Source organism: Carassius auratus, chromosome 18, assembly GCF_003368295.1.
Source record: "Carassius auratus strain Wakin chromosome 18, ASM336829v1, whole genome shotgun sequence".
NCBI classification, from domain to species: domain Eukaryota; kingdom Metazoa; phylum Chordata; class Actinopteri; order Cypriniformes; family Cyprinidae; genus Carassius; species Carassius auratus.
The window spans coordinates 11,335,727-11,350,901 of NC_039260.1; the positions used below are offsets into that span (position 1 = coordinate 11,335,727).

At 37.7% G+C, this 15,175-nt stretch overlaps 1 protein-coding gene across 17 annotated transcripts in view; it reads right to left on the reverse strand.

Annotated features, from left to right (window-relative positions):
* Positions 1-15,175, reverse strand: part of ryr1b (ryanodine receptor 1b (skeletal)) — a 98,094-nt gene that overhangs the window by 17,671 nt on the left and 65,248 nt on the right. For 10 of the 17 annotated variants that reach the window (XM_026287615.1, XM_026287628.1, XM_026287627.1 and 7 more), the window contains 10 exons: positions 15,057-15,169; positions 14,881-14,977; positions 14,697-14,803; positions 13,443-13,494; positions 13,278-13,358; positions 9,613-9,712; positions 5,402-5,481; positions 5,193-5,269; positions 4,938-5,011; positions 3,383-3,400 (listed from right to left, as the gene is read on the reverse strand). In XM_026287615.1, coding sequence (XP_026143400.1) covers positions 3,383-3,400; positions 4,938-5,011; positions 5,193-5,269; positions 5,402-5,481; positions 9,613-9,712; positions 13,278-13,358; positions 13,443-13,494; positions 14,697-14,803; positions 14,881-14,977; positions 15,057-15,169 — 799 coding nt within the window. The remainder of the gene's footprint in view (positions 1-3,382; positions 3,401-4,937; positions 5,012-5,192; positions 5,270-5,401; positions 5,482-9,612; positions 9,713-13,277; positions 13,359-13,442; positions 13,495-14,696; positions 14,804-14,880; positions 14,978-15,056; positions 15,170-15,175) is intronic. The other 7 variants (XM_026287621.1, XM_026287631.1, XM_026287616.1 and 4 more) reach the window with 3 other exon arrangements.

Here is a 15,175-nt window from a genome sequence, read left to right on the forward strand (position 1 = left end):
ATAATCTCTGCATATTTTTTATCGACCCCCAAACTTTCTAAGAATTTATCAATTTTGTTTCATTTAACAAAATAACAGCATATGGGTTTGGGACGACACAAGGGTGAGTGAATAATGATATGATTTAAATTTTGGGGTGAACTATCCCTTCACTTTTCAGGGTGATTAGGGTGTCTGTGAGTACAGTATAACCATTCACAACACTTTCAGCCTAGCTATTAGCATGTTAGTGAACCACAAAGACCTTCTGTGGCACATCCGTTTAGCTGTTCACTGCAGAACAGACCAGCAAACGTGGAAAGGGGAGGCAGAGACCTGATGTCCACACTGAATCCACAGACTAAAGCCCTCCCCTCTCTCAGAATGGCAACACTAGTAGACACACACACACACACACACACACATACAGTCTGACAGATCACACATTGAAAATATGGAACAGGGATATAATATAACGGACATGGAACATGGATAAACACAACCGACACTGAAATGACACACGACACGACGATCTTCATGAAGGACACAAATAGAGAAGAAGACAAGACCTGAACAAAAAACAGCACACAGACCCACAATCATGCAAAACAGATCTACTGCACTCCTGGAGGTGTGGGAAAGATGAGCCAGAGGTAATGTGCTAAAAAGGATAGATGATGGAATAAGACACTATTTGACAAGAGTAAGACTAATAAGAAAAACATAAAAAAAATACCGTGAAAAAAGAAAGAAAATGAACTTTAAGAAATTAAGCTATTTTCAGATGTCAAGAAATGGGAAGTAATACATTTCATACACATCACACAGATTTGGGGCCCAATATATATCAGTCCGAGAGTGAATATCTGGAAACGAGGTTAGCTAGATAAAAATACAATAAAAAAACAGATGCCACAAAAAAGTGCACTGCTATGTCATTAAAAAACATTTCAAATAATGAACTTATGCAATTGTACTGTCAATTGCAGTATCATTTGATTTAATTATAATAATTAATAAAATACAGTTGTAATTATTATTAATGGATACTATTTTTTTGTCATAGAAATCATGCATTACATTTAGGCCATCTATAGTTTAAGGATGCACTTGCTAGTAGGATATAAGTAAAAGGTGCTGTAGGGAACTTTTGTAAAAAAAATATTTTTTACATATTTATTAAACCTGTCATTATGTCCTGACAGTAGAATATGAGACAGATAATCTGTGAAAAAAATCAAGCTCCTCTGGCTCCTCCCAGTGGTTCTATTGCCATTTGCAGAAACTCCATCGCTCCGGGTAAAAAATAACCAATCAGAGCTGCGGTCTGTAACTTTGTTTGTGTTCAAAATGTAGAAAAATGTATATAATAAGCGAGTACACCATGAAACCATTTTCCAAACCGTGTTTTTAGCTTGTCCTGAATCACTAGGGTGCACCTATAATAAGTGTTTATATTCGGACTATTTTAGATTGCTTAGGGTATACCGCGGAGGAGTAACCCAGTATCTTTGTGATTCTTCATAGACATAAACAGAGAAGATGCAAGACGCAAGCAGTTCTGTTTATTAACCGCTAGAGCGTCAAAAGTTCCCTACCGCAGCTTTAAGTCAACTATAAAGCATGAATGAATGTTAAGTCAGCAAGCTGTTAATTTAAACTTGAATAGCTTCCATTAATCTGTAGGCCTGTTTAACCCTTCAAGATATTCACTTTGAAATGCTCTCCATAAAGCTCTCAAAATTGGATCACTCCATTGGGGTTTAACATTGAGAAGCATTTGCTTGAATGTTCTGGGTCCAAATTCATGAAAATCTTCATAAGATATCTACTAAGAAAAAAGTTCCTTTGTGCAATTCATGAAAATCATTTTTATACGATAACGGTGGTATGGAGCTTTTTGCCCAAGACTTGCTGTTCAAATACTCAAAAGTACAATAATAATAATAAGTGCACACTTTTTTCATTCTACTGTAACTGGCATTTTCAGAACTTTGTGTCACTTTTTTTTTTTTTTCTTGGTTTAAATAGTTATATTTTAAAGAGTTTACTTTTCTTGTCCGAGCGCTCTCTCTTTAGAGTGAATGCATCCTCATATATGCACTCTCATATTTTCTGAACACAGGGAAAAATGTGTCATAATTGTTAAAACAAAAAAAATAAGGTATATTTTCCTTGTTTTCACAAGTACAACCATAATTGAATTAATCAATCAGTTGTGTCACTTCTGAGCACTCATGCACTAGTAATAATACATATAATATTTAGTATTTTAAACAGCCCACAAAACATCTAACCTTGGGGGACTTAAGACAAAGTTAGAGGACTTTAAGAAGCTATCAAGAGCTTTCTTCACCACAGCCTTCAAAACATTCTTAATACATTAATATAAAAACTATTGTATTCTTAATTTAGAAATAAGAAGAAAATAGCGGTGAATCTGGTCTCTTGAGGGTTCTTAGGGTGTTGCAAGACAATTGCTAGGGTATTTTGGGTGATTGGGTTTAAAATTGTTTTAACGTCCACCAGGCCAAAAAGGACTGCTAATTGTAAACCTACTTAATAAACTAATAGCACACTTCTACTCAAAATGACTTGGTACTCAAAATGACTCGATCATTCACGTCCGACGAGATTTGGAACATTTTCTGGAGAGCGATTGATGGAGAGCAAATCTGGGCAAACTTTATAAGAATGACATGGAACTTTTGTTAATGTTACTGATGTCCACTAATGAAGGTTAAAAAACGCTCTAGAGACTAAACACTAAATAATTTCTACGGTATAATGTGCCATGTCAGACGCTCTCGTCTTCTGAAGTAAACATGGCACCTCATTATTTGAAAGAATGGTTCAAATAATGTTAGATGGCTCATTTCAGGGGATAAAGGACTTGGGGAGGTTCCTGAATCTGCAAATCATTTCATGGTTTTGGTGACACTGGTCACCACAGTTCTCTGTGATCTCCTCAGAGAAAACTGATCAGAAAAGAAAAGACAGATGTCTTTCTTTCCATTCAATCAGTCAGTGAATGCTGGAGTTACAGTAGATCTGTGACGGAGCACTCAAGGGCAAAGTGCAAACTTTACAGCCATTGCAATATAACAGGAAAAGCTGTATAAAAAAACCTCTCAGAAAACAGCAGAATTGCATTAGAGTTACATAATGTGGAATCTATCTCTTGTTTTATAAGAATCGAAAAGGAGTTGGCTGCCCCAAAACATTAGCAATGACTGAAAAGAGTTCTCTTTTAAGTTCCCTTGAGTACGAAATGAAATGCAGGTAAACTACACACCAACAAAATGAGATCTTCACAAGAGCTGAAAAAAGGAGGAAGACAGGAGGAGATGGGACAGAAGGAAAGAGGGAGTGATGATAAATATATAGAGACAAGATTATTTACCACGCTCTAGCTTGATGTCTGAAAAACAAGGAGGAAAGAAGGAGAGGAGAGGTGTATACAGGGAGGTTGGGAATGGAGTGATGGTGGTAGGAAGAAAGAGAGAGAGTCAGTGAGTTGGACATTGTAGGATTGTAGGCTTCTGGCATGGGAAATATAACAGACTAATACAAACAGGTACGCTACGATGCTTCTGTAAGAAACAAAGAAACTGCACATTAAACACAGTCTGAGTCTTACACATAAAGAGTGGAAATGTCACCTGTGGACCAAAAAAATCATTTGATAAAGTAAAAACCTTTAATAAACAATGTCTTAATTCAGTATTTCTTAAAAACAAGTATTAATATTTCAGCTTTGCCTCTTTAGATATTTTTTTACTGCAAAACTTTACAAAAATATTGATTAATTTTGTTTTTCTCACACCAATGGCAAATTATTTAAGCATACACCTCATTGTGTTAGATTTATGCTTCAGACAAGTATAATGCCAATGGGCTGAGAAAATAAACTTTAAAAATATATATTTTCTGAAAAAAAGTCTAATTATCCTATACAATTTGTCTTATCAAGTAGGATAGATATGCATACAAGTAATAAGACAAAAATACTGATTAAGAAATTTATATATATATATATATATATATATATATATATATATATATATATATATATATATATATATATAGAAGAGCTGGGTATAACTCGTTACACAGTAACTTACTTAGCATTACTGTAATTTCATTATTTTCCCTTGTAACACACTAAGGCGTTACATTTTACATTTATGTAATTTGATTACAGTTACTTAAGTTACAAATGCAGTGTTAAAAATTATGAAGTAAAAATCATGTTTTGCACATCAGTATGTCCTTTAATAAATCACTGGAGAATGTGAGCTAAAAGGCAGGATGTGTGTGATATAGGTGAGCTCAGACGGGAAAGACACAGAGACTGAATGCAGAAAGCACACCCTATTTGTTTTATTTATTTTACAAAACAAAATCAAACAAAAAATTTTGTAGATATTGGGAGTGTACTGTAAGATATACAAATAATAGGCTACTCGTGTATTCTTCAGTCATTATTAAATTAATGAAAGAACTATGAGTTTCTCTTGGTAGTGTATTTTCTAGGTTTTACTTGAAAAGTAAAGTAAACGAAAGTAACTTGAAAGTAAAGTAATTAGGAATCTGATTACGTTTTAAATGCAGTAATGTAATCAAATTACAATTTTAAAGTAGTAATAGTAATTATTAGTGGATAATAATTTTTTTTAAGTTACTTACCCAACACAATATATACATATATATATATATATATATATATATATATATATATATATATATATAGGAACAAAAATAAAAACAACAGATCATCACACAGTAGTATCATGAATCAGCATGGAGGAGTGTATATCCGGTTCTCATTTAAATCCTGTTGTGAATGTTTTGAATTTGCCATGATGAAAATTCAGATATAGTGTGATTGGGTCCTAAACTCATCACTAAATAGGCGAGAGATCGGAGGTAGCAAATCTATGTGATGTTAGACTCACTTGAGCCCTCCTCTGACACCATACCAAGACCATCTGCCTTATTCTGTCTCTCAAACGCATTCAGATCCAGAACACTGTCAACAAACAAAACGTCAAATTTATATAATGCATCTACACTCTACCAAATACATATAGTCAGCAATGCAGAATACACTTTTTGTTGCAAATATTGCTATACTTCAACATAACTCTGAAATAAACAATACTGATCATTTTAAAGTTAATACTAAAAGAAAAAAAGTGATGGCCATGTACCTGCAGGTTTGCATGAGAGCCTGTAGGCTAAGGAAGAAGCCCACATCTTTCTTGTCTTTCAGGTAGTCCAACATCCTCTGGCACAAGACATCAAGACACTTTTGTCAATGTTGCATTGAGTTAATCTGTTAAGCTTAGCATGGTAACTTCATTTAAGAAATTACACAGGTATATTTATTGCACTAATAGATAGAGTACTATCAGCTGACCTGCTGAACATCACTGTTGCCACCATTGAGGATGGAGATGCCAAGTTTGAGAGTAGAGGACACCATGGCTCCCGTCTCACCTATAACATATTACAAAAGACCAAAGCTGGTGTGATTGTTAGTCAGACTGGTAAGGCAATTTAAAGTGTAAAGATCTACAAAAACAGTTCAAAAGATTGAGGCCAATGAGATTTTTTTTTTGTTTTTGACCAAGGCTGCATTTATTTAATCGTAACCACAATAAAACCACTAATATTGCTAGATATTATTACAATTAAAAATGTGTTTCATTTAAATATATTTTAAAATATTATTTATTCCTATAAAGGCAAAAGTCGAATCCATTACTCCAGTCTTCAGTGTCACATGATCATTCAGAAACCATCCTAATGTGCTGATTTGGTATGTAAGAAATCTTACTTGTTACCCCCAACTGCTCCCCGGGCGCCGCAGCATAAATGGCTGCCCACTGCTCTGAGTGTGTGTTCACAGTGTGTGTGTGTGTGTTCACTGCTCTGTGTGTGTGCACTTCGGATGGGTTAAATGCAGAGCACGGATTTTGAGTATGGGTCACCATACTTGGCTGAATGTCACGTCACTTTCACTTTTTTCACATATTTTACATTATTACATCTCTCTCCCCAGTCTGGCATGAACGGCTCGAATAGTTCTTCTATTAAATGAAGGCTCGCCTTCTGAAATACGAAATGAGTTGTGATCGGTTAGCTGGGCAACTGGTCGGGAAATGTCCTGCTCCATGCAATAGCCGCCTGCTGTGAGCTTCAGTGTAAATATTGCATCAGAATCAAATCAATTTAAGTGCAACTTAAACCTGGATGATTGTAACCACTCTAAGTTTGTCTGCCTTGGGAAAGCTAGCATGTTTCCAACGGTGATAACATTCATTGCCTTCTCTAGTGCAGCTCAACCAGGTCTCGTCCCATTCGCAGGTATTTGCGATATTACAAATCCCAGAAAATATGCGTTGTAGTCCAAACTACAACGTGTAGTCCAAACTACAATGTGTAGAAATTAGTGGTGGGCAAAGATTAATTTTTTTAACCTATATTAATCTCACTGTAATCTTGGAATTAATCTAGATTAAAATGTCTTATTTGAATTCTGCCGAATGCATTCAGAATACGTGTGCTACCCAAATAAAATAATGACTAAAAGTAACGTCTTTGAGAACGGGTTTCTCAAGCCAGGTGGTGCATTAGACCAGGGGCTCATCTCCTGTTTCCAAACTGCTTGAGAAAGCTGTAAACAAATTCCACATTGCACAATGTGCAAACAACCTTACGTTTGTTTCACACACAATCTGTCTGCAGTGCGTATGCGTGGCATATTTTTTAAGCACCCATATTAACGGATTCCAGCGTTCACGTGGCTGCGGTCCGTCAGTGCGTTCCAGGAGTGTTGCGTCTGCAGCAGTGCAGCGTTCGTTCACGTACCGAGTAGCGGACTGCAAACGTGTCCTGTGTGAAAGCACAATGAGTATGAGTCCGTGCTACTTCTGCACCACATACTTAATGCACACAGACTGCATACGCACTGCAGACGGATTATGTGTGAAACAGGCGTGCGTCTTGTCGAGGTTTCCATTGGGAAGCTTCTTCAAAAAAAAAAAAATTCCCTGAAGCAAACCCTACGGCATCTTAGCTGCATCCTTGTTTGCACGTCACATTTGATGTGGTAATTTCACAGTAAGCATACACACAAGTTTAAAGACTCGTTCTCGCCCCCTAGAGATTCGGCTAGGAATACATCCGTGCTAAAATATCAAGGTGAAAGCCATCATAGCTTGCGTAGTAAAGACCCAGCTCCCAACCCAACTTTGAGAATAGATTAACGACAATATTTTTTGTATCGCCCGATAAGAGTCTAACGTTAACGCAGCACGTTAACGCTGATAACGCCCCACCACTAGTAGAAATCAAAACACATTGTAGTTTTTGTGATTTCTGTTAAATAAAATATCTCATTTTTAATTAGACTTTGAACTTTGTAACTTTGTAGATCTTTTTATACTCAAACAGCAACTTTACAGACTTACTATAGTTGAAAAAGTGAAAAAGCATAAAAGCACCCCTTCAAGTAGAATAGGTACTATTAGTTATATCTTGACAAACACTGAATATTTTAGCATGGCAATGGATATGACAATTCATGTATTTGGCAGAACAGTTTGTACTACGCTGCTGCTGGTTATTGCTGTTGATGTAGATTATTGCTGCTGCTGCAAAGCAAGTACAAAAACTTACTACTGCCAGTGCATACGCTGATATGGTGCTGTGATTTTTTAAAACATTATGCTGCTACACAAATAACATATACATTAACCATAGCAGATCTATACAGGAGGAGCTGGGGAAGGTGGAGGGTTTCTATAAAGCAAATTTTGTGCCAATATTCAAACAAATCCAGCGTTTTGTAAATAAACACAATCTGTTTTGAAAAGAAAAACGTTCAAACCAACGCAAAGTAATTTGCAAATACAAAACTATTTGAGAGAAAATGCAGTGGTATGGACAAATATATGCATTGTGTGTTACAACTGTGAGACAACATGGCTTAATTTTCTTACAAATGCTTGCAGGCAGATTTTCTCACAAATGCAATTGAGCAACTTTCTTTTCCAAAAACAGCAGATGGTGCTGTCGGTCAATTTATGCTAGTCTCCCGAGACCTGAAACACCTGTTTACACAGCTGGCCACAGGGCCTTCGCAAGTATACGTTTCCTCCAGTGAGCCTTCTCGCACAGATGCTCTTCAAGATCATGGAGGACAAGGAGTAGGTCCGGCTTGTGGCACCTTACGGGCCCACTCGGACCTGGTTCACAGAACTAATGCTCCTTGTGACAGACCCTTCCTGGCAGATTCCTCTTAAAAAGGATCCACTGACTCAGAGATGGGGAACCCTGTGGCATCTGCATCCAGACCTCTAGGAACATCATGTACGGTTCATGGACAGGGGTGAAAAGTTTAAGTCCCTCTATACCCTCTTGGGACCTGTCTCTAGTGCAAAAGCACTATAGCAGTCAGCTTTGTAGTCAGTTGAGCTAAAGTTTCTATCAATGAAAAATCACCAATCCATCTTGAAGTTAGCGATTTTTGGGCATGCATTTTTGGTCGATGAATTGTGCCTAGAGTTTGGGCCGACTAACTCCCAGGTAATTCCGAGGCCCGGCCCAGCTATGTGCCCAAGGTTCCCACTACTCCCTTCAGGGATCAGTTGGGGAGCATGGCAGGGCTGACCAGAGGAGGCAGACCCAGCTCTAGCTTTGCTTTGTCCCATCTGAGCCTTGAGATGGTATATACTGTAGACCGAATACAAAGCTAACAGATATTTGTAGAGCTGTGGGGTGTGTGACCCCCAACACGATCGCTAGATTCTATAAATAAAGGTCTCCGTGTGGAGCCTGTATCCTCCTTTGTTCTTACTTCAAATGGGCAGATGCAATGAGGGGCCCTGGTTAGTGTCGGCTTGCTTAAACCACTTCAGAGAGTCCAAATGGTAGACTCTGTTGAGCTTCTCCATCCCCTTTGCAGCCAGACATGGTGGAACGTCTAATGCCAGGACCTCATTCGATGAATTTGTGAGAATTGGTAGAGGGCTTGGTCTCCAAATGTAGAGACCTAAGTGGATGCCATATGTGTAAAGTCCACGGTATATCTTCAGAGCCCGTGTTTCCCCGGCAGGCTTTCTGCCTCTTGCAAGAGGGTTACAATCACCTCTAATCTTCCATATGCACCTAAATGGTTGTTCATATGTATAAATGCTTCCGAAATCTCTTTCAGGAAGGATGGGGCTTCTGCAACGTTCCAGTTCCAAGTGGAATGGGTACGTTTTCCCAGTATTATCTAAAAAGGGGCGCCCGAGGCTTGCAGAGGATACTGGAAGGGGCAGCATCCATGGCGCTTTGGTAGGGATCCCAATTTGTCAGTCACCAACGTGACCGACTGAAAGGGAAGGTCTCAGTTAAGTATGTAACCCTAATTCCCTGAAAGAGGGAACGGAGACGTCATGTAACATTGCCACAGCTGCTGTACAACCACTGAGCAGTCGTGCCACCGACAAAAAACCTGAGTATGCATTGCACCTGATGCCTAGTTATACTTGCACTGCGATCAAAGGTAGCCGAATGCAATCATTGTATGCTATTTTATCATAGTCCACTTACATGTGTTATAAGTGACTGTGTGTGTACCTTTGCAAGCACTGATCATCTGTAGAACCATTTCAGCTGCTCCGCGGTCATGTAGACGGGACTGCTGGTACAGAAGCCTCTGCTTTTCCATCTCCTTCTCCTATTAGATGAAAACAAATAATCCAGTCACAATGATGCCCGGCTTTAAATACCCCTGCCCCACGACCATCCAACACACGCACACACACACACTCACACTAAGCAATAGACTAATATATATATTTTTTTTTTTTACAAATTAGATGTTATATATGACAAGAAGGATGATTAAAATGTAATCTAGTAAAGTGTTAAAAAGTTATATTTTGTAAAGTTTGAAAAAGCTATTTTTGAGTTTCTATTTTTGGTTTCTCCTGAATACCTGAGAAAAAGTCTTGTATTCAAATTATTAATGCGGTGAACTGACTATTTGTATACCATTTTATACTTCTTAATAAGTGCTTATGCTTGTTTTCTTCATTCATCTACATACACACAGCTTACACACTCTTTCTCATCCAAACCACAAGTGCTATTAGTCATGTGTCCGTTATTTGAGCCGTTGTGACTGGCACAAACATTAGACTACAGCAAGCAGACCTGCTCTCCCTGAACAGTGAGGCAAAATTGTATGATACTACTGGCTCTTCCCGCTGTTTTAACTTCATTATACAGCTGGGTGCTGTACTTTCTTACAAACCCTCACACCACGAATGCTAGATCAGCTTATGGCATCAAAGTATGGCATAAAAAAAGGTATTTTTGTTGTGGAGCTCAATGTTTTGTAGAAACTGTTTTTTTTTTATGATGAATAGAAAGTTCAAAAGAACAGCATTTGATTGAAATACTTTACAAACCTCAACACTCTAAATGTTAATTCAGTTTAACATGAATAAAATAGCTGAATGAAAGTATTATTTGCATTTATTTATTTATTTTTATTTACCAACTTTTGAATTGTAGTGTATAAAAGATTTATTTTTATGTTAAAACTGCACTAGGGAAAACAAAAATTAAAAGCATTTGAGTATACTACACTATTGGCTACTTTTTAGAAGTTATTGTATCGTGAATTCTTGACTGAGACTGTTATTAATTTTCAATGGTAGACTACCTAGCATATTACATTGTACTGTATGTAGCATATTGTTACGGCATATTCAACAATAATATATCTCACAATAAATGGAAGAAATTGTTCTCTGTTGGGTTGAACATTTATCGAAGTGACCCATTTGAAATTTGGTGGTGATGATACCCTGTTGACAAAAAGGATTATACAAGTACATACAACGCATCAAGCTGAACCCACCCCTAAAAGCACCCAAGCGTCCCAACCCCAGCATGAAGCCCCACCCACTCCCACCCCGCCCTGAGAGCCAGGCCATGTCCTACAATTTGTGTGATTTAATACTGTATTGATAATCTCTGTAATTAATTGTGTGTGTTTTTTACCTGTTGTTTTAGATGGAAATGTGTCAAGTGTTTTCTTTCTGTAATGTGATGCTCTGAATGTATTTGTGTGTGTCTGTGCAGGCTTTTACTGTAGTCTTTGGTGAGCACAGAGAAAAAGATTTGTTCCAATTCAAAACAAAGACATGGAGACACACTTTGGGAGACACACAAGGTCATCACATACAGGCCTGATTTAAATCCAGAAAATTCTGTCAGCCTTCATAAAACCTACTCCACCAACACACACATATTGTATAATACTCCAATTACAATTATGCAGCGTTCATGCCATGTCACAATTATCATTGTTACTAGATGACAACCCAGACATTTATTTTACTTTCTGTTACTATACTATTAAGGCCAAAATAAATCGGTGTAATTTCAGTAAACAATAGATGGGCCAGATTTACTAAACAGGGCAAAATAGCGTTAGAGCGCAATTCCATAAATGCGCCGATTGGAGGGTAAAATTCTGTGGGTGATTTACTGACAATGCGCACATCAAAGATTAGACAGATCATTTCCATACTAACCAGTGAAATCTTCCAAGAACAATGCAAATTACCGCCTGTTTAAGACTTAAGACTTTAAGCTTTTTTGGGGCGTTAAATAATGGTAAAGCGCAAATGTTAGTAAATCGCGTTGTGTGATTCATTTTCATTTTAATTTTGCAACTGAAAGGAAAACATCTAGAAATGCATATTCAATAAGGTCAGGCACAAAAATAACTGGTCACGCCTTTTTAGAGCTAATTCTTCACTGCGCACCTTTAGTAAATCCTGACAGTAATATTTTAATGCCAAAAGATGGTTTGCGCAGGTGCAAGCTGTTAGTAAATCTGGCCCTAATCTTATGTTTATTTCCAAATATTATTGCATTATTTAGATATTAACAATAGTCAATAATAATAAATATTAAACATACTGTAAATTTTCTGAAATCTACATTTTATGGTTCAAGCTATTTATGGTTGAGCATTTCCAACCCATTCTGAAGGATTAAAGTGTAACTATTTTTGAGGCGGCAATTTGAGATAATTTCATATGATGAGGATGGTACAAAAACCATATGATTGTTAGAAAAAAATCATGCATGTCTCATGCGACAGTTACCAGAATCTAGAGATTACGGTTTACAAAGTTTTAAATATGATTATTTTTCTCACAAAAAAAGCATAAATTCAACTCCCTTCACTACAATTAACTTTATTTACCTCCATGTTGAGTACTTTTTATGATGGATAGTTACACTTTATTGGACTTCTATTGGACTATTGAATATCAATACCCATTCACCCATCTTTTGTGCGAACTATCTCTTTAAAATGCTGCGTAGGTTATCAACTCACAAGGTTATGGAATGGAGCAAGTGAAGCTCCCTCAACCTGAATCTTTTTTGGCCACTTGAGAAGGTGAAGATATATTTTCTGAATTTAAATCATATCAGCAAGGACAAAAAAGTCAAAAAGTCCTTAGGGTTAGTAGGTCATTAAAACTGTGAGATACAAAAGATGCAGACAGAATGGAAAACTACAGGCGACTGCCTACAAACGCAGAGAAGAAAGGGTTCTGGAGAGGTGGGACTGGTAATGTATTAGAAGACCAGTTAAGGTGTTTGGTGAGTGTGTGTATGAGTGCGAACTTAAATCTCACACAAATACACACTCCAGAAATCATCAACAGCACTAATAATACACTCCTCTAAATAGCCTGAGAGAACAACAATGCTGTTTTGAGGGCTGAGGCAGCCTATTTTGCTAATATTTTGCATTATTGGCCTCCCAGCTGGGGAGAAAGTGAAAGAAAAACTTTTCACACCTCTATTAGCTTCCTGTTTATTGTTGCCGGTCTACAAATGAAGCCAAATTGGTCAAAACTGTGATGTGTTCAGCATGTCTTGTTCTGTTTTTGTTTTTTTTTTCATCTGTTTTGTGTGCAGCCATCTCTCTGCACTCGCTCAAGTCATGCAATAAACACAAAGATAAACTGTTAAAGTGACAAAAGACTCAGAATCCAGCAAAGGAGTGCACAGATCAGTCCACAACAGGTATAAAGAGAAAAGAGAAAGAGAGATAGAGGAGAGCTGAAAGGATGAGAGGCACAGTGAGAGGCATCGAGTGTGCGGGGTGCAGTGGTTCTGGACGTGTTCACTCAGTGCGTGGAAGGAGCTGTAGCTGTAGCTGCTGGCTCCGCTGACTCCCATGGCCCCAGCCCCAGGCCCCCCCATACCATCTCTGTCTGTCGCACCTCAAAGGATGGCTCCTCGCCCCCCTCCTCTCCCCCTTCGTCCTCCTCACCAATGTGGCAGCTCTGAACAGAGAGATACGTAAGGTTAGCTCGCCTTACATCTTTAAACTAAAACATTAAAGTCTTACAGTTAGATTTATGACTTACTTTTGCCATTATATCAGCGTAAGACATATATAGATGATCCACTTCAAGTTTACTGCAGTGAAGATGAAACAAATGTCAGAAATATGATCAGTTTGACTGCTGTCTGACTGTCTAGTTCTGACGATATCAGAAGAGATCAAAAAAGGGAATTGAGCTGGATTATTATGTCAAAATGAATGAACTTTGCAACATTAGCCACTTTCACATATGCAGTGGTAAATTACCATTAAGAGATCATGAGTGAACAGGAACGAATTTACCAATATGAGAAAATGTAACATTGACAGCAAATTACCGTTAATTTGCTTTGTGAACGCAGAACAAGATTGCCAGTATGAGCATGTACAAATTCAGAATGCGCACGTTCGTAAGACGTCTACTCTGGGCCAATCATAACATTCCGATGCAGATAACACATTTTCTCTGCGCTTTGTAGTTCGGTTTGAAATCATCCTATGCGATGTATCTGGGCCAAATGCAGCTGCATGAATGTGAACGTTTGATAAAAAATGAAAACATCAACAAAAACACTGACTGCGTATACCCTTCCATGTTTACAAACACAACACCAGGGGGCGCGGCTGTTTAGAGGTGATTTCTAATAATGATGTCACAGAATATAACGGAATTTTGAAAGTTGATGTGTGAATGGTGCTTTACTGATAAAATGACGGAACGTCCTTGTCTGTGTGAACAGTGCATTTTTGCATTTACTTGTAAAGTCGTTTCGGGAATTTTACGGCAATTTATTTCTATTGCAGTGTGAAAGGAGCTATTGACCGTCATTAAACTGAGATGAATCAATATTGAAATTTCTTGAGCTGAGTGTGAATACTATTGCCTTCTGTAGAGCTGCTTCACAGCTGAAACGTATTTAACATTTGATTATCTTAGCAAAATTGACACTGTTGTTAAACTAATTTAAGCTCTTAGTTCAATACTGACATAATTTAAAATTGAATAATGACAATGTGGAGCTGTTATTAAATGAATTGAATTTCTTTCATAATTGACGACCATTGCAACACTGTTATAAAAACTAAACTGAATCAACTTTGAACCAATTTGAACTGAATATTCGGTAGAGTTGCCTTACATCTGAAATTAATTTCAAAATGTACAAATTCTGAAACTGTTATTCTCCTGTTTATTTCTGTGTATTATAAAAAGCGCTATATAGATAATCCTGACTTTAACTGAGAAGAAATCCTGTCAAGAAGTCCCGTTCATTAAACCAGAGCGCGATTTGCTTACGTTTTCTCTGTGAGAGCCGTGCGGCTGAAGTGAAGGATGAGCTGATGAAGGGGATCCGGTTTTGATTCGGTTTCTTCCTCTTCTTCTTCTTCCTGCTCCATTGCTTTCTGCATAAAACAACACTATGAACAAACCGCCCTCAAGATGGTTTACTCAGGGAGTGTAAATGGAAATACAGACTCACAGATAAGTCATCGATCATCTTGTCTTCAAAAGAGTAGCCCTCATTTTCAATCCAATTGCGCTTGTAACCATCAAGGAACATGTTAGATGCCCGGTGCCTGAAATAAAAGTCAAAATAAGTCTGTGCATCCCACTATACTACTGGACAGCATTAAAGTAAGGTTATATGTGTCTTACCTGGGGATGTTGTACAGCGGTGTCATTCTGAAGCAGGCCACTACTGCCCTGCGACGCTGTTTGGACAAAAGCTTGTGCCAAACCATTTTCTTGGATTTGTATGGATGCTCAGTCTGAAG